The sequence below is a fragment of the Podarcis raffonei genome, chromosome 1 (assembly GCF_027172205.1).
Source record: "Podarcis raffonei isolate rPodRaf1 chromosome 1, rPodRaf1.pri, whole genome shotgun sequence".
In the NCBI taxonomy this organism is placed as follows: Eukaryota; Metazoa; Chordata; class Lepidosauria; order Squamata; family Lacertidae; genus Podarcis; species Podarcis raffonei.
Window position 1 is genome coordinate 44,926,981 of NC_070602.1, and position 27,691 is coordinate 44,954,671.

The following is a 27,691-nucleotide window of genomic DNA, read 5'->3' on the forward strand; positions in this document are numbered from 1 at the left end:
GCAGGTTCCCCACAGACATCTGGTTGGCCACTGTGAGAACAGGATGCCAGGCTAGATAGGCTACTATCCTGATCCAGCAGGCTTTTATTATGTTCTTATGTTATGTATTAAGAGGACTTTCGTTCTATGTCTGGGAAACAGTAAACCTACTGTTTTGCTACGTTGTTTTTTTAAGCAGTTGCCAGTCCTTTAGAAAAATCTGCTGAAAACCATTCTTTCGTATCCCAAAAGCAAATTTAAAAATAAACTGGGAAGGAAATGCAAAGGGGGGGGGGAGGGAAACCTAAATTGGCACAGCTTCTGAGTTCCTTATGGAATTGAAGTAAACATCTGTTGATCTTTAAAACAGATGATAACATAGCCTTCTTCTAGTCATGCTTCTGTTGCTGCAGCTCCCTGCATTTCAGTTGAATGTCTTTATTTTGTCAAGGCTGTCAGTAAATTGTTAGTAACAGTAAGATAAGGACAAAATTCCAAACATCTGGATAACTTTCTTCCTTATTTCTCTCTCCCTTGCCCTCTCTTTTAATTGCAGTCTAATAGGATTGCAACTAATCTCTGGGAAACGTAACAAAACTGTGTACTGAGCTACAGTTAACATCCTGATGGGTGACTGGCTACGTTTAGAATTGACTTAGTTGGACTGTACTGTACATCCTTTCCGTTTTGAGATTCTTGGAGGCTTCTTTTATAGGGCATGGGAAACAGAACTGGTTTTTTCCAGACATTGGGACTCCTGAATGCTACTGTACTCTTTTAGTCAAATAGTAAAATGGGGCCAAAATCAGTTTCTGTTGGCAATGTATCTTACTACTCGGAATAAAGGCAGATAAGTGAATTATAGAGTAACCATGATTACTGTGGGAATTCTACAGGACAGATGCTTTCTATTTCTTCCTTAGTCTTTATTTGTATATGCATGTCCGCCTGATTATTTTAGGTGACTTGCTTAAGATAATTAGTATTTTAAATGCCTTAAGAGGCTGTTGGCAGAAATCAAATAACTAGGTAAGTGTTTTCCTCCTTCTTTTATATTCTTTCCGGAGCTGGGATAATTCTTGGACCTATTCTAGGAGGGTGCCAGTAGATAGATGGTGTTCAGTGTCTTTTAGGACATTCATGAGATCAGTTGGCTGGTTCTTTATTGTGGTTGGGGTATGGAGGGCATAAGTAATGGATAATTTTTATTGTCATTTGTAAGACACTGCAAGGTGTTGACCAAAATATATGTCTACATACTCTGCTGGTGGCAAGCTTGCAGACATGGAGCAGCTATGTGAAATGCTTACATCTAACAGAACTAAAGGAGAACTGCAGCTTATTATGATGCCACTTCATGTTTTCAAATATATAATTAAAGTAGATGTACACAATTACAGTTTTAAACACTGTTGCAATGTCTGTTTCCTCCTCTCATCATAGGCAAGTTTGAGATAACCATTTTATGCCAACTCACATGCTGAACTAGTTTGGAATCATATGTTTCTTCAATTTCTTATGGATACCCGAGGAAAGAACTCTAACTTTCATTGGATGCATATGTGGAATTTTCCTTTTCCATAGGCAAATATGAGAAATGCATACATTCAGAAATATTGGGATTGAAGTATGGTTTCTTTGATTAGGAAATGAAAGCTTTGTAGCACTTAGCTTCTAAATATAAGAACTGTTTTAATGGAATCCCCCCAAAGGCTTATCAAGTCCAGCCGGGGTGGCATCATGGCAAAATGGGAAGTCCACCCACCTACCCCCGCTGTAGCCCTTCCCTCAAACTCATTTACTGGGGTCACATGGTGGCTGCTGGTGAGATCTCACAGAAACTCTAGCAAGATGTCTCTGGTAGCCACCACTTCTCGCTTCTGCAGCAGTGGCAGGGGTCACTGGGGCACCTGCAGAGGAACTGCACCATGGAATTCCACTACCCAAGGCATCTGCCTCAGTCTGCCTCATGGGTGGCCCAGCCCTCAGTTCAGCATCTGGTCTCCCACAGAGACCAACCAGATATATCTGGGAAAGTTTTGTAGGGCATATGCATTACGCTACTCTCACTCATTTGTTCCACACCAACAGGTATGCAAAGCCATATCTTCAATGAATTAATCTAATTAATCAGGAATCAGCAAAATTTGTAATAAATAATAATCTGTTTACGTTGTAATGCATGTGTAATTTATTGTTGCAAGTCACTTTGAGTTACTTTTTCCTTAGAAAAGTGATTAATAAGTTTAATAAATGATGTTTTTGGTATTTCAGGAGAGGTGACCAGCAAAATAATTTGCTTTCTATTTTCTTCTTAGTAGGACAGAATGATCAGTAACTGCCGGGGGGGGGGGTGTTCATTTTATCTTTGTAGCAAATCAAGAGCTCTCAGTCAAACATAATAGCCATTGTAGAACATAGTGAGCTAAATGAGGCATGCCTCTGAATGATTGTGCAATATAAGCTTCATTATTAAAGGTAATCCTTTTGATACAATTGTTGAAAAGACCAGTTTATATTGTACCAGTAGGCAAAGCAAACATCAGATCACGTTAATTAGCATGGCAAATAGATTCTTATAGGTTAGTTTTACTTCCAAACAGATAACACTCTCTTAAAGGATCATACAATCATAACAGATGGGGGAGAAATTTGATTTGGTAACCATTTGCATTTCCTGAAACTGTATGCGAGCCAAAATGCAGCAAAATTTCAGACAAGAGCAAATTAAAATGTAGCCCTCAAGCCACAAAATTATTGCCATCATGTATATTAGAGGAAATGCATACAATAGTGAAAATAACATGACAAAAGTCTTATTTAATTTTATTAATTTATTAGATTTCACACATCTCAAGGTGACTTGCAATAACGTAATTTAAAAATAATAATAATCAGAAATGGGGTTTAAAACAATACAGTTAGAGACCCAAGGCAGAGACCTACTTTTTTTAATCCATTCACCTGAAAAAAGCTTGTTGAAACAAAAATGCCTCCAAATGTTTCCAGAAACTACAAATAGAAGATAACTCAACTAGGATGCTGTTCTGCAAAACAAGAGCAACCACACCAAAAGCCCTATTCTGATTTACTATGGAGCATGCTTCTGATATTTTAGGGACTTAAAGGAGAGGACATCCTGTAGAATTTGTGTTGCTGATGCTTCAGGTTGTCTTTGTACGTTTTTTCATTAGCAAAGTATAATAGTGTCATATCCTTGTATTACTGGAAGCCAAGGAGCACCTGTATCTGAAAAACAGAATGTATCCCCTAAGAGTTTGACAGGATCATTAGTGGCATCACAGCATAATATTAAACATTTTATAGATAGCATTGAGATATGCTAGTTTTAAATTTTCAAAGTTATTTTGAAAGGGCAATCTAAATAGATGGAGAAGGCTTTGTTCTAAGCAGCTGATCTGCTTTGGGACACTAATGGAGCCTCAAGTATCTATTACCTCTGGTTAGCCTTGGGTTTTAATTAATGCCAGTCGCTTCACAGTTAATTTTGCTACGTGTCAAAATCTGATTGATTTGGGTGTATTTTTCAAAACCAGCTCTTTAAATAGTGCTTTTACTTTCTGTCTAAGATACTGCAAGTGGTGATTTGTCATACTGCATAGATTATTTTTTAAAAAAGAAAACTTATTTACACAATACAATAAAATTTGGAAATCATTGTAAAATGTTTAATTGCTGTTTGTTTTTACTGCCATTAGGGTACTGCTATTTCTCCTCTCTGTGGTGACTCAGTGCTTTCCTCTTTTGATGAGCACAAAGTAAAAATATATTTGTTTGGCAACATGCCCTGCCTGCTTTCCTGGTGCAGGCAGATTAGTAATAGAGTCGCCATACCAGAAGTCAAAACAATAGCTTGTGTATTTTTCACCTCTCTCCCTTTTTGTGGCAGCCATTAGTTCAGAAGTAAAAGCATAAGAACCTTTTTTTTTTAATGTGAAAAAGAAAAAATAATGTTACAAACAGCCAGCATGTCAAGTATGTGACCATATCACAGATTGTGGCCATTGTCCTTTGCTTACAGTAAGTCTTATGTGAGTTGTATATAGTGAGTTGAAGCTTGCAGTCCTCAGCATCTGCTTCCACAACTATTGGAGAGGTATAGTATGATAGTCTCAGTGAAAACACTTGAAAAGCCTATTGGTATACTGTTCCCCAGTCTCTGGTGAGCTTGTGGTGCATATACGCCATTGGATCCTAGCTTTAGCACTTAATGCATACAAACCAGCTTACCATGGATTTGGAAACCAGCATATGCAAATTTTCCCCTGTTCACCTGTGTGAATGTGAATCAAGTCAGCTGTGGCATCTTCTGTAACATTTAGGATACAATATTTGTTTAATTCTGCTTTAATTTTGCTGCTCATATTGGTAGATCAGGGACGCGGGTGGCACTGTGGGTTAAACCACAGAGCCTAGGACTTGCCATCAGAAGGTCGGCGGTTCAAATCCCTGCGACGGGGTGAGCTCCTGTTGCTTGGTCCCTGCTCCTGCCAACCTAGCACACCAATGGAAGCACGTCAAAGTGCAAGTAGATAAATAGGTACCGCTCCGGCGTTTCTGTGTGCTGCTCTGGTTCGCCAGAAGCGGCTTAGTCATGCTGGCCACATGACCCAGAAGCTGTATGCCGGCTCCCTCGGCCAATAAAGCGAGATGAGTGCCGCAACCCCAGAGTCAGTCACGACTGGACCTAATGGTCAGGGGTCCCTTTACCTTTACCTATTGGTAGATCACTCTTGCAGGTGAAAGAAGTCGCAAAAAATTATGTGTGAATCAAATTGGTGATGGAGAAAATATGTTAAAGCAAACATGTGCAATACTTTAGATAAAGTAATATGGCATTCATCATTTTTGCTGCATCCTCTGGTTCTTATGGTTAAGTGTTTTTGTTTTTGTTTAAAGAAAGGATTACCACTTGCGTGACAATAGACAGACACTGAAAGTTTCTGCTTCAGGCATTTTAGCAAGAGATTTGAGTAACCAGAGATGGTGGTACTAACAGATCCCTCAATTCTTTTCTCCCAGTTTTACCTCATGAATTCTGGACTTCTTTTCAGGTTTTTGTTATCAAAAACAAAAGTCATAAAGTGCACAAATGAGGATCAGTTCATAAAGGCTAGATAATTTGCAGCAGAAAGTATGAAGTGATTTCTCTGTGTTCTGGTTATTTGAAGTGAAATACAAGTTATGTTTGTGATGGCTCATTCACACCTGTAGTTTGACACCTGATTAAACAGTAATCAAGCAGTGAAAATGCTTGTATGGACCACTCCTTATCTAACGGAGCCATTTTACCAGTATGCATAATAATATATAGTTTGGGTATCTGAGAAAGGGAGTTTGAGATCATCACCAACATCATCATTTCCATTGCAGAATTTCTGGACACCCTTGTTTAAGTGGTATTTATTATCTATATTTGAAATGTAAAAATAGGAAGAGGAATGTGCAGACTGTGTTTGACTCAATACTTTTAACTGAAAGAAATGTAAAAATCAAGAAGTGGTTTAGAATAAATCTTGTAAATACAACTAAATGCATGCTGCTTTCTTTCATTTTCTTTCAACTCAGGTGGACAGCAGATATGAGGGTGTTTGGGACACAAGGGAGAAAGTTGTGGCATTTGGCTTTGATTACTGCTATTGGTCAGTTGACCCTGAGGATCCCACATATGCCTCTCAGGAAGTGGTAAGGAAATAAGTGGTATTTTTTTCTTCTTTCTTGGAAATCTATAAAATGAAACTGGTTTCTTTATAAAATCAGTAACACATTGAAATTAGCAGTTTCTAATCCATTGGTCTTAGGTGTGTGTGAACTGTTGTACTGTGTCAGACCAATAACGCCCCTTACAACCCACTCCAGATGTTCTTAACATTGACCCAAACTTTCAGAAAGTTGGACTGGACTGGACTGGATAGGCCTTTGGTCTCATCTATCAGCATTCTTCTTCTGTTTTTAGGATCAGCCAGCTGTCACAGAATAGTGGCACCGGGTCATGTAGTGGTCAGTATGTTGGAATTTGGGTGGGATGATCTGGGTTCACATCCCTGATCAATCATTGATCAGGTGCCTGGGAGTAAGTTCCATTGGTGGTCACTTTGGACTGCACATGCTCAACATGTAAAACACGTTTAACAAAAGCCAGCCATTGCAAGGAGTGTTACAGTGAAAACTGCTAGCTTGAAGTATCACTGCCATCAATTCAAATAATTATTTTCCTCATTCTTTGACTTTATGCTAATCTGTGACAAATAATAGTAATGCTTGAAGTGCTTATTATTGCTTCATTCACTTGCCAGAGCAATGAATATCCATCAATTACAATGAGGCTTAGCTGATGTCAGTTTCATTTGCATTCTTGCATAATTTATTCCTACGTAGATTGTGGATGCTCTAATACATGGGTAGGTAAACTAAGGCCTGGGTGCCGGATCTAGCCCAATCGCCTTCTAAATCCAGCCCATGGACAGTCCAGGAATCAGCGTGTTATTACAATGTGTCCTTTTATTTAAAATGCATCTCTGGGTTATTTGTGGGGCATAGAAATTCGTTCATTTTTTTTTTTCAAAATATAGTCCGGCCCCCCACAAGGTCTGAGGGACAGTGGACTGGCTCCCTGCTGAAAAAGTTTGCTGACCCCTGCTCTAATACCATCAATATAATTTTATTGTATACTGTATCATCTGTTTTTATAATTTATTTTATTGGGTTTTTAAATCACCCTCCCTCTAAGGAGTTCAGAATGCCTAACACGTTTCTTAATGCTCCACCATATTGAATCCTCACAACACCCCTGTGTGGTAGGTTATGCTGGGAGAGCATAACTGACCCAAGAGATCTAAACCTGAATTTTCCCAGTCTTTGTCCTGTTCTGCCTGTAGTTTGCATACTGTATGCCAAAGCCTGGAAATTCTGGGATGGAGGACTGGTGGGGACAATGTTATGTGTGCTGAACAACTTAATGGAAATTCATTAATCAAGCATTAAGAAAAATGGTTAAGTGTTTGATAGTTGATAATGTGAATTTCCAAATAGAATAATAAATCTTATCTTTGTTTCTGTACAACTGTATGGTAGGCAACACCCCTACACCAAGCCATCTGTTTAACAGATCATATTGTTTTCCATTACGAGGTTTTGTTAGAATTTTTTGCTCCCTAGGGACAGAAGTGGATATTGTTGAAGCCAGGCATATAGTGAGTCAATGCACATGAGATTTAAAGACAGGGATTTTATAAACACTGATGAAAGAGTGCTTGCAGTTAAAGAGTTTTTGCTCTTAAAATACATTTTAATAAAATGTGTATATTTTGAGACGTAGCTGAATAAAGAATGGGGAATTTAAAAGAGGAAAAAACAAGGGAGAGTATTAAAATGGGAAACACATTTTTAAAGGAAGGATTGCGTATTAATTGGTTAACAGATACAATGAAATAATTATGATAGAAGAAAATGATTAATTTTACTAGATATGATTAAAAAGATTGAGTTGGGGTTTTTTCCTTTTCCAGATAGCAGTTGTGAAATTCAAGTTGCATTTGGCTTATAGGCTTTGGCAGAAACTGTATCCATAATTGAAAGATTGGAGTTTTTCATTGTAAAAACAACTTAATAATTAGCTTTAAAATACATTGATTAGGAAGTGATATATGCCATGTATGGGCGTATAAAGCGGAATTTTTCTCATGAAATACTTGCAAAGTGCTGAGCAGTCAACTGTTACTGTTTTCCCAATCTTGAGAGAGAGAGAGAGAGAGAGAGAGAGAGAGAGAGAGAGAGAGAGAAATGAAAAGAGCACGATATAAGAAAAGGTTTTTTTGTGCAAAAATTGGATCTGCATGAGGGGGAGGGAAATCTTCTCCATGAATGTTTTAGTTATGTTACATTTCTTCTGCCAGCGACACAGCTGCTGCATTCAATAGGCATTGGAATGGTTTGGATTTTACACGAATAAGGTCACTTTTTTGGCTTTAGCCTGTTTTATTCCCTCTCCAGAATTCCTAAGTTGGAATCAGTGAGCATACTGAATTAGTCCTATGTTAAGAAAAGATATCATACAGTGAGGAACAAAAAGACCCTCAAATTCCATTTTAATATTATCTTGGTATACATTGCAAACAAGAGCTATTAGAATAAAATCATATAGAATTGTCTCTCTCTGGAGGCTGTGATCCACAGATGACATTACTGGCATATTCATTTTGATAACACTTTGTGGTTAAGTAATTTTTGAAAAATTAAAGCTAGCTAAGTTAAAGCTAGTTGTTGCTGCCACTGACTTGTTTGAGAGTCTTCCTTTGTAATTGATTTTGTTGTGAATATTGACAAAGAGTAAAAAGGTAAAGGACCCCTGGAAGGTTAAGTCCAGTCAAAGGCAACTATGGGGTCGCTTTCAGGCCGAGGGAGCCAGCGTTTGTCCACAGACAGCTTTCTGGGTCATGTGGCCAGCATGACTAAACCGCTTCTGGCGCAACAGAACACCGTGATGGAAACCAGAGCACATGGAAACACCATTTACCTTCCCGCCACAGTGGTACCTATTTATCTACTTGCACTGGCATGCTTTCAAACTGCTAGGTTGGCAGGAGCTGGGACAGAGCTCACCCCGTTGGCAGGAGCTCACCCCATTGCGGGGATTCAAACTGCCGACCTTCTGACCGGCAAGCCTAAGAGGCTCAGTGGTTTAGACCACAGCGCCACCCGTGTCCCTTGACAAAGAGTACAGCCCCCATAACAGACTAAAATGTCAGTTAAGACAAGTAAAATCTCACACAGTTCTTAGAGGCAGGAAGAGGTTCATCACTGTGGTCAAGTTGGGAGCTTGAAAGCTGGGAAGACAATTAAGAAGACAACCCAGAAAAGTCAAAAGAAGAGGTGATTGAAAAAAGACAGTGTGTTCAGAAACAGGAACCTGAGAGAATAATAGCTTTAAAGTGGTAGTAGCATAGGGGAAGGCAAAGTTAAGGAAAGTAGGGGCCATTGAGAATGAAACCTCAAACAGAATGTAGATATAGAAGTTTGATGCTGATAGTGGGTTGTAGAGGGGACAGAGGAGACTTTGGATCAGGCAGTGGAAATCCAGAGGTAGGATGGTATTAATAGTATGTATAGTATTTGTCTGCTTTAGTCTGCAGTCCAATGCATGCTTACCTGAGAATAAGATCCAATAGAACTCACTTCTAGGTAGAAATGCATAGTGTTAAATAGTGCTGTTAGTGCTTGATGAGAGCAAGTACTCTTGATCAAATTGTTGCAAGTCCAATTAAGTTAAACGGAATATATTTCCAGGTAAATGGATATAGTCGCTAGAAAACTGTTTCTTTCCTTTTTCCATTTCATAATAACCTAAGACCTCACCAGCCAAACCATTAGATTGGCCTCTTGGGTTTCTGATTTGTTGAAATAAGTTAAATTGAGCTTCTCTGTGGTCAGCCACTGTTTACCCTTACAATTTGTATAAGTAATAATAAATGGTTATGGTTTAAAAGTAAAAAGCACTGGTTTCATTTTCAACCATCATACAGTCCCTTAAGACCTTCAACAGTTGTGAGTAGTGTTTGGGCTGAAATTATATATAAATGGACAGTGAAATTTGTAACAACTGGAGAGGCTGTTGGATGCATCTGTACTTATCTTGAATAATGGAATGACAGCTGCTGCACACAGATAGTCTTCCAGCTCCTAAAGTATGTGGTGTGTTAGCATGTTCTATACATCTGTCGTCTTAAAGAGTAGGCAGAGGGCTCACCCTTCAGGTTAGCACTATGATTCTTAGTGTGTGTTAGTACTTCTATACCATCATAAAAAAAGCCTGCAAGATCAAGCCAATGGCCCATCTATCCCACCATCTTGTTCTCACGGTGGCCAACCAGAAGGCAAGCATGGTGAACTGCCAAAACCATTTTCACATTACACTTTCCCACTTAAAATGCTACTACAACTCTCCCGGACAGCATAATCCAGCTTCTTTCCATCTGACTCCCCATACTGCCATATTATAGACTTGGATGTCTTCCTACGGTTGTAGCCTATCACACAGCCATTTCAGTCTCCTTCACCAGCATAATCTCTGCCCTGTAATAAAACTAATGACTTTGGGGAAGGGCCTTCTCATTGTCCCCAATGCCTCTTTGAAAAGTTTTAATGCATCTCCTAGCATAGGAGTCAACTCCCAGGGGCCATGAGGGCTTCGGCCCCCCAATAAAATGTTTGAGGGGCCCGGGGGGGCCCAACGTTGATGGGCATTCCCATTTAAATAGTGTGTGTGCATTGTGTCATGTGACTGATTATGTGGGGTGGGGCCTACCTGGGCCCCTACAATATTTTATTCAAGTTGACACCCCTGTCTCCTAGTGACTAAGTAGATGTTAATTCAAAGGAAAGCAAACATTTATTCAGACCAGCAGTGGCTATAGTTGCAGGAGAAATGGACGGACGTATGATGCTTTCTCATCACTGATGACACTTCAAATTAATAGGCGTTCTTTCTGATTAGACACATTTAGGAATGTGGTATAATTATGATAATATCACCTCCCTAGCCCTTTTAATAGGGGACGCGGGTGGCGCTGTGGGTAAAACCTCAGCGCCTAGGACTTGCCGATCGTATGGTCGGCGCTTCAAATCCCCGCGGCGGGGTGAGCTCCCGTTGTTCGGTCACAGCTCCTGCCCACCTAGCAGTTCGAAAGCACCCCTAAGTGCAAGTAGATAAATAGGTACCGCTTTACAGCGGGAAGGTAAACGGCGTTTCTGTGTGCTGCACTGGTGCTGGCTTGCCAGATGCAGCTTCGTCACGCTGGCCACGTGACCCGGAAGTGTCTCCGGACAGCGCTGGCCCCCGGCCTCTTAAGTGAGATGGGCGCACAACCCTAGAGTCGGACACGACTGGCCCGTACGGGCAGGGGTACCTTTACCTTTACCTTTTAGCCCTTTTAATACTAACTGAGATTCCTGATAATTCCATATGTTTGAAAATAAGCCCTACTTTTCTTGGGAATCACAACTCTACTAATATATTACACATTGGAATCATTTGAATTATACGTTCATAGGCCTACACAGAATACGTAATACAAACCTAGAAATAGAAATTGCAAAGAAATTGGACTTTTTGAGCTATTTCTAAGGGAAATTGGCAAAAACGACACTGTCAACATGGGAATTTAGCTTGCGGCTGCAGTATTCTGGATATGTCTAGGAAATTCTGGACATATGGCAACCCTAATTGTAGAGTTGGAAGGGACCATGAATATCAACTAGTCCAACCCCTTGTAATGCAGGAATTTGCAGTTGTCCCATTTGGGGATCAAACCTGCAACCTTGTCATTATCAGCACCATGCTCTAAACAACTGAGCTATACGTGCTGGCAATAGAATTGTAGTTTTAAAAAAGAGCAGCAGGTGATTTCCCCCCATATGTCCTATATATCAAGCTGGTGCCAAGCAGTGATGAACAAGCTCAGACTGGTTCGCAATAAAAAATTAACATGTACAGACATTTTTGAGTGAGAAATAGTATTAGCCCTCTCCATCCTCTCTCCAGCTGCAGGAAGAAAAGTCTCCTGGTCTTCCGGTTGTACCTCCAAAAGCCTTCAAAATAAGAATAAACATTAATACCGTCACGCATTTCCCTGGCTGAGTCCAAACAGAGCTTTAAATACATTTTCCTTGCAGCTGCTCCTTTCAGTGGTAACATTTAGGAAATGTTTTCTAAGTGTGTTCCTGAGTTGTATTTATGCTGCTTACTATGATTTCATCTCATCCTTGAAAGTAATGCTTCTGTGATTGCCTTCTGATGCCACTCAGTTTTTATTTACTAAAAGCTAATTGATTAACTTTTCCTGCTTGGCAGGGGGTTGGACTTGATGGCCCTTGTGGTCTCTTCCAACTCTATGATTCTATGATTCTATGAACTTAAAGTTATTTCCCAAGTAGCAGCCATGATACAGTTGACTACCCTCAGAGCAGCATGGATTTTCTGCTGGTCAACTCTGTTATGGTGTGTGCTTAAAGTAATTTAATAACCAAAAACCAGGGCTGACCATACCATTAGGCAGAGTGAAGCAGTTGCCTCAGGTGACAGCTGTTGGAGGCATCAGTGTCAAACCAAACCCCAGTACCTCCTGAGCCCCTCTGGTGATTCTTCTCTGTTGAAGATCAAAGCTATGTGTGCCACAGACCTGTCATACACCCCCTAAACTAACCTTCTGCCTGGAAGAACACCAGAGTCTAGACAATGCTGTCCCAATGCCAGTGTTGAAGTAAGCTTTACTGTCAGTCAGTTTCTGTACATGACATTGGGGGTTGCATCTTGTCCTTTGCTTCATGTAAGTCCTTTGGGCTTGCCAAGAATGTGATTTAGCTGTAACTATTTTTCATAGTTTCCCCATTGGCTCCTAGCCAGTATATTTCTATTTTGTGAGAATTGTGCATTGTACATGAATTCTCATTTGCTCAAGTACGGTTGTTTACTTAATATTTCAGGTAAAGAAAAATCACATAAGAACAATATGATAGAACATATGATACATCTGTCGCACAATTCTTCAGTTTACCTTGTAGATATGCAGTGATTTCTTTTAAGATTTTAAATGTTGAAAAAGAACTGAGTTTTCCCCCAAGTGAGTTTAGATTTTAATTTTTTTTGTTATGATTTTAGATTTAATTAGGTGCCATCAGTTGTTTTGAGTTGCTAGAAATGGTAATTCTGGAGTCACTAAACAACATTCATTTTAGACACTCGGCAACCCAGATTCTCATGTATTTCCCGTTTTCATAGCCTTGGCATTTCTGCCTGTAGACTCCCAGGCTCTGCCTGCACTTAGCTTTGCATAGTACAATGTGCGCATTGTTTCACATCCTACTGGGTATAATTTGCATACATTTATTCCCTGATTACAGTAGATGGAATAATAACTTTGTATGAATAGTTCGCTACAATTGAATGTCATAGGAGAGGGAGGGGTGACTGTGAAAATAAAAGTTTAAAAAGTATTTGCAATCCCACAGGAAAGCTGGTATCAAAAGCTGCTTTTGCCAAGTATTGAGATCTTGACGGTCGCGGGAAGTGAATGTGCCACTGTTGCAGCTAAACTTAACAATATTTTCAGTTTCTTATGAAGTACATAGGTTGGTCTTAAAGACTTAAATAAACTGAAGCTTTAAATATTTTTAGCTGTATCTCTAACAAGAAAGGAATTAGTGGAATCAGTGCTCACATTAAAAAATTAGTTCCGTTACATTTTATTTTGGAAAGAAAGGAGAACAGAGACACACCTATACCGCCTATTGAAGAGTATGGCACGTGGTCCGCTGTTGAGCATCCATGGCAACTTACATAATTGCACTGTAGTTCTTGGTGGCTGTTCTAGTTTGGAAGTGGAAGGAGGAAAAGGAATAGCAGTAGTTTTTACATAGCAGTTAGAGCTGTATAGTGGCCCAGGGGTGCAACATCCCATCTTCCCCCCTTGAGGTAAAACAGGACATGCCACCCTGCCCTGCTGTCACTCCTACCAGCACCACCATACTTGCTATTGCCACTTGCACTACCCCCTCTGCCACCATTGCTTGCATTGCACACCCTGCCACATGTGCTGCTGGAGGAAAAATGCTGCCTCCACTGGCACTGATTTTGGATGAAACCTCACACCAAATGGATGCTATTGCACCCCACCTAATGGCTGAGAGAGCCCTTATAATGCCACCTGGGCATTAGTTTTAATCTTGCCTGTAATAGGACGATTAAAAATAAATCATGATCATTGTAGTAGGTTTCTCTATCTCTTATAAATTGGTTATTTGTGTCTCTTAATCTGACCATGGTGTTGTACAGGGGATCATTGCCCCCAAACACATCTGATTCATATTTCACTGAACCAAGTTGGAAGTGTTTTCACAGGATCCTGAATGGATATATTGCATGCAATGTATACAATAAACAGCTGAACTAAGAAAATGTATCAATCATTTGAAGGAATTAGGAATACAACTAGGAAGACATCCACAGAAAATATATCAGACAATTTTTAATGCTTATCTGATAGACTATGCACCAGTATTGTGAGATTATAAAATACCTGAGAAAATAATTTTGGGGGATTCATTTATTTGACTAAAGAGTATGCAGGACCAATGGATTGTGTCCAGTGGTGGTTTGAACTAACAGAGAACTCTTCTGCATGTGGAAGGCGGGAACTGCAGCTCCTGTGCTTCCAAAATAGCTGCTCTTGGGAGTTTAGAGAGCCTCTCTGGAACAGTATGAGATGTGGTATTTAGAGCAGAAGGGAGAAGCAGGGGAAATTATTTGCCCTAGCTTCCACAAGAAGTGGAAGGCAAAACCACCAATGGTTATAATCCTATGCATACATATGACAGTGTATTTCTTGCTAGAATCCCATCTTCCCATTTTTTAGGTAAGAGAACTCAGTATTGGCCAGGCATAAGCAAACTTGGCCCTCCAGATGTTTTGGACTACAACTCCCATCATCCCTAGCTAACAGGACCGGTGGTCAGGGATGATGGGAGTTGTAGTCCCAAAACATCTGGAGGGCCAAGTTTGCCTATGCCTGGTATAGGCACTCTTTCTTGTTTCTCTTCTATCATCTGAAGTGAGAAAGAGGGACAAGATTTCCAAGTGCTATTTCCACATCTTTTAGCTGAAGTATCTAATGTCTTTGAGCATCAGATGATACAGTTAGACCCCTACTAGGTACTGTACTGAAATGCCCTACAATCTGGAAAACCCTTTCAAGGTCTTAGAAGGGAGGAACAGGGAATATTTGTCTTTAGTGAGCTTTTCAGAGATTGATACATGGTGGCTAACAGCTCATTCTGGAGGCTGAGAACCAAGGTTGTGCTTTTAAAATAACCCCCTTTTGTTTCATGATAATAGAAAACTAAAACATAGTGGTTGGTTCTTACCAGCACAGAATGTGAAAAGAAACCACTTGTGACCTTATAGCCCTTTTATAATGTACAGTTCTTCTGGCTGTGAATTTACCATCCAAAATTTCAACCTGTGTTGGTCTCCCTAATGTTGTGCAAATAATAACTGCATTATTTCTCACCACATCTTGCATCCAATATCTCTGTGCCAGACTGGGAGGCTATGTGAAAGGTGTGTGTGCATGTTACCATGTGCTGACCACTACCAGAAACACATACTAAGTTGAATCTTTCCTAATTAACCTTTGGAGTTGATCCCCTTTCCTTGGATAATCCAAAATAACAATGCCTCAGTCTCTTGTTCTTTTGTATTAGAAGAAGGAAGGAGATACATTTTCAGGGAGACTATTTCTAGAGACTTGGTAGGGCCCTTTCTTGTGTCTCTTGACAGAATTGTGCTCTAGGCAGCTGCTGGAATCTCTGAGGTGCTGATTTCCGAGCTGTGTGTTGCCCAACTTTGTTGTCTCCCATGAAGTTGTCCTATTTGCGCAAGGATTTCTGCTTGTGCAAGGAACTTCCCCTCCCTCTCCTTTCCCCCCACACCCATCATGCCCTCCATATGCCCCAGATGCTTGGGGAAACTTCCAGAAGAGATTTAGGGGATGCATGGAGAGAGAAAAGTTGCCCCAGTTTTGTTCAATGCAACACATAGTTAAGTTGTATCAGTGCTTTTTTTCTAAAAAAATGTTTCAGAGTACAGTGGACGCTCGGGTTGCGAACGTGATCCATGTGGGAAGCACATTCACAACCTGCAGCACCGCGTCTGCGCATGTGCGGGTAGCGATTCAGCGCTTCTGCGCAAAGCACAACTTAGCGTTTCTGCGCATGCGCAAGCACCAAAACTCAGAAGTAACTCGTTCCGGTACTTCCGGGTTTGGCACGGTGCGCAACCTGAAGCATCTGTAACCTGAGGTATGACTGTACTCTCATTTTGACTCAAGAAAATCACCATTTTATAGTTCGAATCGGGGAAAATAAATACAGTGAATGGACAAAAGTACAAAGATTCACAAAATGTTTAGGGGTATGCGTACCCCCAGAAAAAAGCATTGAATTGCATTTCCTTGGGCAAAACGGTCAAGTGTCAGGAATCCAGCTGGGTCTTGTGTAGGAATTGTCTGGTTTTTACCCTGAGAAACTGTCAAGAGAGATGAGGTAGACCACTAGCTTCCTTGGCCACAGCATGGTAGCACAGTTTCAGAGATGCGCATTGATGTACCTTTGGCCAACCAAGAGAGGCAGGATGTTGTTTTAAATCTTCAGAACCGCATTCTAGCTACACAGCCAATAGGATTTTTCCTATAGATTTATCTGTTGGAGAGCAGCCGTCTCTTCCGTTTCACCATTTCCTGTTTAATTGAGCAAAGAAGTGAGGATCTGAAGATTGGCTAGGCTTCCTAGTAGTGTAGCCAGTCATCTATTTACAAGAGAGAGAAATGCTTCAAAATGACCACAGTCTTGCTCTTTCTTCTTCGTCATGAATAGTGTAATGTTGCTTAAATAAACCCAGTGTCATAGCAGAAGTTTCTTGCTCCATTAAGGAATATAATGGGGTTCCCTGTGTTCTGGTGGCTGCTTTCTTTGCACACAGAAAGCCTTCAGCTGGGATTAATTTGGTATTCCTCGTGAGAGTTCACATGCAGAAAAGACCCTGTATCATTGAGACAAAGCTATTACATTAGTCCTTCCTTCCTGCATTATAGTCTATTACAGTACTTTTTTAAAAAAATAAGAAAGGGCTGCATTCTCTGCATCCTTTCTATGAAGATTCCTATGACTTGTTGTCATTGGCTTTTATTATTTTGATAGAGGGGAGTGGATTATTTGGCTAGTTTAATAAGAGGTTAAGGTCTGACGCTAGCTAATGGTTTTATGTCAACGTAGAGTGGAACAATTCATTATGTGTTGGTCTGTTATGTTTGTATCAGCAGCTGAGGATAGTTTCAGGCCATGCCAAAGACCAGATAGACAGTGTGTGTGTTTAACTCTTTCTTCCTTAGCCCTGTGTGCTGAAAATAGCTCTTCAAACTGCTGTATCTCTGATTTTGCAAGGAGAAAGCCAGTGGTGGGCTGTTGAGCAGATGGCAGCTTAAAAGGATGGGGTTAAGCAACCCCTCACCACTCTAGGAATTGTCTGTTTGGAGTGAAGACATGTACAGTCGTACCTTGGATCTCAAATGCCTTGGTACTTGGACATTTTGGCTCCTGAACGCCGCAAACCTGGAAGTGAGTGTTTCGGTTTGCGAACGTTCTTTGGAACCCGAACGTCCAACAAGGCTTCCACAGCTTCCTTTTGGCTGCACTTTTGGCTGCAGGAGCTTCCTGCAGCCTATCAGAAGCCGCACTTTGGTTTCTGAACATTTTGGAAGTCAAATAGACTTCTGGAACGAATTACGTTTGACTTCCAAGGTACGACTGTACTTACTTCACTTCTGATATAAACAGAATTCTTGGGGAAATAATAGTGTTCTATGTGTGGCTGTATACACACCATATATTTAAAGCACATAAAGGTAAAGGTAAAGGTACCCCTGCCTGTACGGGCCAGTCTTGACAGACTCTGGGGTTGTGCGCCCATCTCACTCAAGAGGCCAGGGGCCAGCGCTGTCCGCAGACACTTCCAGGTCACGTGGCCAGCGTGACATCGCTGCTCTGGCGAGCCAGAGCCGCACACGGAAACGCCGTTTACCTTCCCGCTGGTAAGCAGTCCCTATTTATCTACTTGCACCCGGGGGTGCTTTCGAACTGCTAAGTTGGCAGGCGCTGGGACCGAGCAGCGGGAGCGCACCCCGCCGCGGGGATTCGAACCGCCGACCATGCGATCGGCAAGTCCTAGGCACTGAGGCTTTTACCCACAGCGCCACCCGCGTCCTTACTTCTGTACTTACTTCACTTCTGATATAAACAGAATTCTTGGGGAAATAATAGTGTTCTATGTGTGGCTGTATACACACCATATATTTAAAGCACATAGCTTCTTACAAAGAATCATGGGAGCAGTAGTTTACCCATCATACTCGGAGAAGACCTATGGAAGTAAATGGACTTAAGTAACTTATGTCCAAAGTTTTTAGTGGGCCTAGTCTATGACTTAGTTGGATAGCACCCACTGAATTCTTCATAGAAACAAACTTAAGTAAAAACAGATGTTACAATAGTGCTATAAAGCAGCCTTCAAGATTATGTCAGGCCAAAACCAGACTTCCACCACAATGTTTTTCCAGAGCTGGAAATAAAAGCCTCAAGGGCAAAAGGTTGCCTGTGATCTTATTTTATAAAACAAGTGTATATATGTGATTACAGTGGAGCAAAATCTCTTGAAAATTCTAGTTGTGGTGTTTGAGACTATTTGAGTCTAAAATGAGAAGCAGCAGATGTTAATTTGAGATGTTCCTAAAAGCAAAACATTTTGACCATATTGAGCTCCACAACTTGGACATGAAAGTGTACAGTTTTCTCCATGGTCAGATCTATAAGGTTTTCATAAGCCTGACCCAACTTTTTTAGATATAAAGGTATGAAGTATATAATAGGGACTTCTGAAGTTATTACTACTAGACTTATAGAAAGGCTAACCAGAATATATTCAAACCAGACAAAATGATTTTCAGATATTATCAGGCTTTCCTCTCAAATTCACAGATTGTCTTTTTGTATGTTAGCAAAATGTGTCATCTGAGCTAACTGCTTGAATAGCAAGTGATTTATTTTCTTTGTGCAATAAACTAAGTCATTTTTGTTTTTAATATACTGTGTTTGTTTTACTGCCTTGTAAACATATGGTGTCCTCCTGTCATGTGACAGAACTTTTTCTGTGCTGCATTTTTGGAAGGCTTTGTTCTTCAGGCTAGTGTGGATTTGGAACATCTGCAGGACAGTCATCAAAGTGCAAAATCTGAAAATTTATACAAAATTTAGAGCAGCTATCAGAAAATATCTGGGTTCTGTTTCATGGCACCACCTCTGTAGCCCGCTGTTTCCAGGTTCTTTGCACCTTTCCTTCTTTCTGTGTACCTTCTGTATGTGCGGAAACCTTGCATATTATCTGAAAGCCTAAATCTTTTGAAACAAGATTCCTTATGCCAAATACAACAAACATACAGAAACAATGTCATGAGGTTTTTGTGAAAGCATTTTTGGGGGAGCACTTCCAATTTGCAGATGTTACAGCTTTCTTGGAGTAGTAGTTTATAAAACACCTACTGTTGCATTAGGCACACTACATGGTTTTTTTGGGGGGAGGGGGAGTTCTCTGTTAATTGAGTGTGACTCTCATAAAATTGTGTGGCAAATAGATCCTCACTTTCATGTCCCTTAAACCCATACAAGGGGTATGAGCATGATTCTGATAGTTAAAAGACGTTGGCAAGACTGGAAAATTAGCTGATAGCAGAATGCATCTTCCCCTTTTGAAGATGCTGAGGCCTGGAGTGACTCCTTCCTGCTCATGCTTCCTGAACATTACTGACGATAAGTATACATAATACAGTCATACCTTGGTTGTCAAACACCCTGGAACTCAGACGTTTTGGCTCCCAAGCGCCGCAAACCCAGAAGTGATTGTTCCAGTTTGCAAACTTTTTTTGGAACCCGAACATCCAACGGGGCTTCCACGGCTTCTGATTGGCTGCAGGAGCTTCCTGAAGCCAATCAGAAGCTGTGATTTGGTTTTCGAATGTTTTGGAAGACGAATGGACTTCCAGAATGGATTCCGGTTGACTTCCAAGGTACGACTGTAAATATAATTTCTCTCTCTTTTTTTCATTTCAGGTTTTCCAAGACCTTGGTACTTCAGTATTATCCGGTGCTTTTAAAGGATACAATATTTGTCTTTTTGCATATGGGCAGACAGGTTCAGGAAAAACATACACCATGATGGGCACTCCAGTGAGTTATATTCTTCAATACATTATGTGTTTTGCTTTAAATGTGCTAATGCCTCAAGTTCAATATGCAGCAGAATCTTTTGGATTTTAAGCATTGGTGACTTAGGACTCAGCTATATAGTTGCAAATAGAATGTTTTAAGTGCATTATACAAATGTGACATTAGATTGCGATGGTTAGTTAGTTAGAAGCAAACAATGATGTGATATGCACACAGAGTGTGCTAATGCGTGCTGATGAATAGTTACTGCTCTGCTTCTCTCCCACTCCTGCCACTGCTGCAATACCAGAGAGCAAGTCAAGCTTGTTGTAACATCTAAACGTAGGCTTGTTTCTCTTCAAACCACAAGTGGTAATCAAGGTTTGTTTTTGAAACTGACTCTTGGGATTCTTTCCCTCTTTCACCCTATGTTCAACATTAGGCACTATCAAATGTTAAATTTTTGAAGCTAAAAATAGAAGTTCACATTAATACGGACAATGAGCAAATTACATGAGCACCAGTATAGATATTAGCATAGCTGAAGCATTTCAGTCCTTCAAGGCAGTATTGCTTTTGCCATCCTAACTTCTTTTGACTGCAGTTGTCCAGTCTGGAAGGCCACTTCTAGTGTTGTGAATCTTGCTTAATCCTGCTAGGTACTTTGAATCTGTATGATTTAAATTAACAGGAGTGTTTGATTAAAAAGAGTTTGTTGTTGCACAGGGGTCCGGAATATATGATTTTCAATTATTATAACTTATTGGTTTGTAGCCAAAATTACGCAAACAAGTCTTCTGTCACAGCAGGGCTTTCTCATCCTCTCCTCCCCATTGCAACCTCCTTTGCTTTTCACTATAGTTTCTCTTGAGAATTGAGCAGCCTTCAAGAAAAGCCTGGGATTTGTTATTTGTGTGGGGAATGCATTAGGTGGTGGGAATCAGGAAAAACTAGACAGAGGCAGTGTGTAGTGTGTGTAGTGTAGTGTAGTGTGTAGAGGCCACAAATGTGTGAGTTCAAACAGTCTTCACTGATTTTGAACACACACACTTTGCACTCTCAATGGAGACATGGGGGGGCAGCAGTGAGGATGAGTGGGTCAGAAACTGCACAAGTGGACTTCTGCACAATGCAGTTCTTGTTTCACTCCCCAATTCTGTCACAGAACAACTCTTCCGTTTTATGATCTGACTCTACCAGTTATCTAAAACAGTTTTGTTCCCATAATGATTCCCTCTTTTTTTTAGCTTTCCATGCTATAGTCACATGGTACCAAGGAAATTTTACCATTGTTTAAATACCAAGCAACTCTTTATAAACACAAATGAACAGAAATCTTGTCTCTTTCTTCACTTTTCAAGGCATCCATTGGATTAACACCTCGTATATGTGAGGTATTTATTTAATTAAATCAAATATTTACATTGTTAAAATTTCATTGATTCTACCCCTCCACACTGATCCAGAAAGCAAAAAATGAAAATGTCTGATTTCTGTAGGGTCTGTTTTCAAGAGAAGATGACTATACAAAACAGTCAGCATCGTGCAGAGTAGAAGTCAGGTATGTGTGTTTCTATTTCCCTTTGTCATGTGATTCTGTAGGTCTTTACCATTCTAATTCGTCCTCTAAGGCTGTAGCCCTAACACCGTCAATGATTGTGGCTGGAGCAGTTAAATTTACTGCTGGTTCTGGGACCCTTCAACATCCATACCGAGACAGCTGGCTCTGGGGCGGCTCAGGACTTCATGGTCACCATGACAACCAAGGAGCTGTCCCAATATGTCACCGGCCCAACGTACCTGGCAGGCCACACTCTGGACCTTGTTTTCTCGACTGGGCAGGAAGAGGGTGATTTGAAGGTGGGGGGACATTGACATCAGTCCCTTGTTATGGTCAGATCACTTCCTGTTGAGATTTAGGCTGTCAGCAGCTTTCCCCTCCGCAGAGGCGGGGGGGGGGGGAACCTTTCAGGAAGGTCCACCCTCGGAGGCTGATGGATCCAGTGGGATTCCCAACGGCTCTGGGGGTTTTACCAGCTGATATGACTGGTGCCCCTATCAAAGCCCCGGCCGACCTCTGGAACACCCGAATGCCTCGGGCTGTTGACACAATCGCCCCTGAGTGTCCTCTCCCACTTCATGGAGCCTGTTTGGCCCTCAACATACTCCAGAGCTTAGGCGAGAAAACAAGCTAGGAGACAGCTTGAACACAAGTGGAGGAAAGATCTGAATGTTAGGCTCTAGACAATGTTATGATTGGACAACCTAGAGGTGGAGTAGGTGTGTCTGGTGGGCAGGGCAGAAAGGCACAATCTTCTTTCCTCATCATGCATAGCTTCTGCTTGTGTAGAAATACATCCAGGCTGACCCAGAATTCCTGTATCATTTCCACTACTTTTCAGTTTCCTTGAAATCTATAATGAGCGAGTCCGAGACTTGTTAAGGCAGTCAGGCCATAAGAAACCATATACACTTCGTGTCCGTGAACATCCTGAGATGGGTCCATATGTTCAAGGTCAGTGACTTTTAACATGGCAAATTGATATTATGTGCGCAATTTGTTCATTTTCGTTGTTCCTTTGCTTTCATTAATTATATATGGGAAGAAAGATAGGGATAATAATAGCAGCCAGAGCAACGGCATAAAAAGTACGCTGTAGTGGAAATGGCATCTGTCCAAATTCTGGGAATCCTGCTTGAACATTCCATATACGGTGGTTGTTGCCTAGCGTCTGTGTCTTCTGATAGGCCCATAAGTTCCAGCAAAGCTCTGGTGCACTTCTGTTGCTAATGATGAAACATTAGCAGTTCAAATGCTCAGAAGGATTTGGCTAGATGCCTGAAATATGTGAAATACTGCCTTTGTTGAACAGTGTCATGTGGTAGACTTAAAATGCTGTTGTGAGACCACATAAACTTAATTGATTTTAAACTGGTGATTCAGTTTGAGTTACTAGCCAGATGGTAGCTTGATGCATGTATATGCATATTTAAAAGCTTTTTAGAAAGTAGGATAATATCTCACTTTACTTCTCCCATCTTTCGTTTGAATTATTTATTTAGAGGAGCCTTTCCCAACCTAAGTGGACCTTCAGATGTTTTAGACTGTAATTTCAATCAGACTCAATCAGTATGGCCAATGGCCCAGGGGTGACTGACGTTGGGAAAGGCTGCTTTTAGATGAACAGTTGGCAAAGAAAAGTGTGGTCCATATATTTCTGCATATATTCTCAAGCTAAGCTTTTCAGAAAGTGGTGACATTTTAAAAAGGAACACTATATCCTAGTAACTGCATACCCTTCAACTGTCTCGATAAAAGCGGGACTTTCAAGCTGGAGCATGGCACCCATTTTGGGTGCTGCGATCTCAAGCTGAAAAAAGCGGGGCCACGATCTTGTGTGGAACCCAAAATGTGTGTTTGGGGGCATGAGAGCGCAGCCTCCCTCAAAACGCATCTTTTGAGTGACGCGATCCCGCGCAGATCACGTGACTTGCATAGAAGCATGACTCTAGACACGCATCCCAGTTTTTCACCTCAGCGTCTTGGAGGGTATGTAACTGAAATAGGCGCATGGGTTTTAAGGAATTTACTGTGTGATCTTATGCCTGTTTACTCAGACATAAATTCCATTGCGTTTCATGGGACTTACTGGCAAGGATGGTGGATTATGTGTGTAGCCGTAGAATCAAGATTGCTTTGTAAATTGTTCAGCCAAACTCTCCCTGATCTAGTGAAATCTTGTTGGAACCTGTTTGAGAACAACAAACTCCCTTGCCTGTAAATTATTCCTGTGAAGGGATAGTTCTGCAAACATAAAGGGATGGAGCTGCCTCCTCCATAGAAGTGGAAACTATAAAATACTTCCAATTCTGCATTGCAGGCATTGCCTACCTTAAAGACAGATCACAGGAATTTAAAGTACTTGGAAATGCGAGTGCACCAATGCAGCCAATCTGCTGCTCCTCTTGATTTGCCTGCATCATGCCAGTGCCCCTATCCCCATTGTCTTTCCCACTCCTGGTAAGCAGCAGCTACATACCTGCCAGGAAGCTAATGTTGCAGCTCCACCCCACCAGGCCAGCAGCTTCTGACTATTCAAAATGAGCTGAATTACACCAGTCCATGTTTTTCCATCATGGAATTTTGTTATATGGATAACATTAGCATGGTTTTAATTTCTGCAGCAAAGGGCAAAACTTAATTTTTCTATTCTTGCACGTATTGTGCTTTTTAAAAGTCCAGGCAGTAAAACGTTTATAGGTGGCAAAAGCAACCCAAAAATCCAGCAGTTTGCAGAAGAGTTGTGAAGTCTGTGTACCTATTGGTTTCAGTTAATGAACTTAAGTTTAATTAGAAATAGTCATAATTGCAGGCTATTGGCTGTCACAGAAAGTAGCATTTTTTGTTATGTGTCCCCCATGAGTCTAGTAAAATAAAATGTGGAATATGGCATCATTTCATTGCTAATTCCTCTGCTCTGCTCCACTCCATTGGCTGCTACTAGTAAGGAAACTTTCAGCAAGATGCATCTGTTTTGTTTTAATACATGTTTTGGGGGTGGGAAAAACTATGTGGGGAGAGAGAAGACAGCAGCAGTCTCACATCCTCAGTAATGTTTAGTTCTGGCCTTAGGTGCAATTAAAATATGCAAGTTTTGGTCCAATGCTTCTTGCATTCCTAGTAACCTTATGTATGAACAAGGCAGCCGTCTTTGTGTCAGCTGCATTTTGCCTCACTGTTTACAAGCAGCACATTTTCCAGTTACAAATCTCAGTTTTTAAAAAGAAGGAAACGGTACCAGATGTTTTTGGTAGTTTCCATGCTATCATTATTTACAGTAAATAATTTCTAGATCTTAGCCTTTTAAAACTCTGAAAGCCTTTTAATGCTACCTATTGGAATGGTTTCAAAATTCTCTCTTCCAGATGGTTCAGCTGTTAAGGAACCAGCATCTTTTAACATCAGGAAATGATGCAATGCAGGACCAATTTTTAGCCTAGAAAGACTTCCAGATCTTTGTGATATTTAAAAATGGCCACTCTTTTCTAAAACAACAACATTGTGCTTTTCCTGCTATTCCATCTCTACCACCATTGATATACCTTAATTTTATATGACTTTCCAGAGTAAAATGTACAAACTGCTGCAGTAGCTGTGAGAGATCTTCCAGCAGTTGTGCTCTCTGAATCCTATTTGAGATGCTGTAGCGGAGGGGTATTATAGAACTGCAAAAGGCTTGTATTTTTGCATTCTTTATTTTTGTTGCAACATAATTTAGTAGCACCGTGCTTGCATGCAGCTGTAAATACAGAGCAGTGTGTCACTACCAATGCATCAGCTCATCTTTCCTATGATGGGCCTTTTATATTATTAGTACTGAAGTTGCATTGCTGCAGTATGCTGCTCTCTAGTGGGACTGCAGAGACTAATTCTGAATTCTGCAGTGCAGCATCTCTGTCTTGTAGTTTCCTTTCTCGCAAGCTTACAGAATGGTTTTTTTTATAGTTAAAAATTGTTTTCACTTTTTTTCTTGTACCAATTTGTTTTGGTTTATTTATCTGTACTCAACACAGAAGTGATAACCTAGTTTTAGAAAGGTTGTTCACATTACATTATTGTCAAATCAGTTTTTTTGATTATTTTTTCTTCCTGCACAATCAACCACAGTTCAGGATCCCAACGACTGTAAGTGACATAAAAGCACATGTCTTGTTTCTTGCAGAGACACTCTGGAATAAGATTTACTACTACCCTCTTTCCTCTCGGCAGTACACATGCAGAAATGCTCTTGCATGGGGTTATCTGAATGCACCTGGCTATATTAGGTCTAAAAATAGAAAGCACGTTTCATTAATGATAGGTCCTATTCTGTTTAAAATCTCTGTTAGGTCTGTCTCAACATGTGGTTACAGACTACAAACAAGTAGTTGGACTTCTGGAAGAAGGAATAGCGAACAGGTATTTTGCTTTTTAAAACTCCTAAATATGTTGCCTTCTTATTTATATTGATTTTTATTCCAGTTACTCCTTTTTACTTCCAATCATAATTAACAGATTAATACTCTAAGGGAAAGTCATTTCACTTCTGGTTTCTAGGGTAGAACTTTAGAGCACAGGTGGGGTACCTGTGGCCCTCCACAGGTACCCTCATGCTTGAAAAACATACCTGACAACAGATATGGATAGTGTTCCCAATCCAATCTTGGAACTATGGTGCCAACTTGATTCTTCTGCTTCTTAATATTGGCTATCATCTGTTTCTATACCGACTTAGAGACAATTACTTTTAAACTTTTCTGCTTTTTCTTCTATGTAGAATTACAGCAGCCACACACATTCATGATGCCAGCAGCAGATCCCATGCTATCTTCACCATCCAGTATACTCAGGTTAGTCCTATTTTCCATTGGAGAATTTTTGAAACCCATAAAGATAAAAGTTATTGGCTTTGATTTGAACAATCAATCCATTTTATCAAAATGACTGGAATGCTTTTAAGTCTATTTATTTTCTTTCTTTTTTAGTTAGTTAATTTCAATTGGACCACATGGAGTCCAATCTTTGCGTAAAACTATGTATGTGATGGAGCTCTTTTGACCATCTTAGTCCTTAGGCTACCACACATTAGGATCCAGACTATTGAAACCCTATGTACAATTCTGTTTTGTGAAGGTCATGATATATATGCTTACCTTTTGTGGTGTTCTTGTGTGGCAAAATCCACACAAATTTGAATTTGTTTCCTTTCAGGCTATATTAGAGAACAATCTGCCCTCTGAAATTGCAAGCAAGATCAACTTAGTGGACCTTGCAGGCAGGTAATATTTTGCTTTTTAATATAGCATTTTGTAAGCCAGTTGTTTTTAAACTTTCTGCTTTTTAGGGAAGGATTTTCATATCAACTTGCTTGTCATGGGGCTCCTGTGTATTGCAGAGGACTCTGGGGCATGTTCACACCTAGCTTCAATGTTCACACCTACCTTAACATAATCCCACATTGTCATTGGAAGGGAAAACTGTGTTTCAAGGAAGCTTGTCTGCCATTAAAGGTAAAGGAACCCCTGACCGTTAGGTCCGGTCGTGGATGACTCTGGGGTTGCAGCGCTCATCTCACTCTATAGGCCAAGGGAGCTGGCGTTTGTCCACAGACAGCTTCCGGGTCATGTGGCCAGCATGACTAAGCTGCTTCTGGCGAACCAGAGCAGCGCACGGAAACACCGTTTACCTTTCCACCGGAGCAGTACCTATTTATCTACTTGCACTTTGACGTGCTTTTGAATTGCTAGGTGGGCAGGAGCTGGGACCAAACAACAGGCGCTTACCCCGTAGCAGGTAACCACCGACCTTCTGATCAACAAGCCCTAGGCTCTGTGGTTTAGACCACAGCGCCACCTGCGTCTGCCATTACTGATTAGTAACTTGTAGTTTTGGGGTACTCCAGAATGACCCAAACACAGTTTGAAAGCTGAAAACCACAGTCATAAACTGATGCCACATTACATTTTTTACTTTTGATGCACTCAATTCTAATAATATTTTAAATTGTACAGTGAAAGTATAGAAATTAAGCTAAATCCTGGGGACAGAGGAGGCAAAGTAGGAAGAAGATATGGATTTGATTGGGATAGTATCAAGCACCAGAAAATATTAAGTAAAGATGTATGTGTACATTTCTGGTTGTTTAGTGCAATTTAGATTAGAAATACATGTTAAAAAGCTTTGGAATGTTTTTACCTCCTACTGAACATATCTAGGTCCTTTGGAAGCAAGTATATTTGCATTGTTTTGAATCAAATTGGAGCAGCAAATGCAATGTAATCTGTTGAGGATAAATGAAAACAAAAGGGGCAGAGAGGGATCGTTCAGAGATACTATCATTTACTC

The 27,691-nt window shown here is 40.6% G+C and overlaps 1 protein-coding gene across 6 annotated transcripts in view; it reads left to right on the plus strand.

Moving 5' to 3' along the window:
- The window catches only part of STARD9 (StAR related lipid transfer domain containing 9), an 84,623-nt gene that overhangs the window by 5,454 nt on the left and 51,478 nt on the right, over nt 1-27,691 (plus strand). For 4 of the 6 annotated variants that reach the window (XR_008329831.1, XM_053383824.1, XM_053383807.1 and 1 more), the window contains exons 3-10: nt 5,569-5,685; nt 19,711-19,827; nt 21,168-21,200; nt 21,306-21,367; nt 22,209-22,321; nt 25,696-25,765; nt 26,124-26,196; nt 26,558-26,625. Coding sequence is in view for 5 of the 6 variants with exons in the window: in XM_053383824.1 (XP_053239799.1) it covers nt 5,569-5,685; nt 19,711-19,827; nt 21,168-21,200; nt 21,306-21,367; nt 22,209-22,321; nt 25,696-25,765; nt 26,124-26,196; nt 26,558-26,625 (653 nt within the window). In the remaining variant the exon portion in view is untranslated. The remainder of the gene's footprint in view (nt 1-5,568; nt 5,686-19,710; nt 19,828-21,167; nt 21,201-21,305; nt 21,368-22,208; nt 22,322-25,695; nt 25,766-26,123; nt 26,197-26,557; nt 26,626-27,691) is intronic. The other 2 variants (XM_053383832.1, XM_053383841.1) reach the window with 2 other exon arrangements.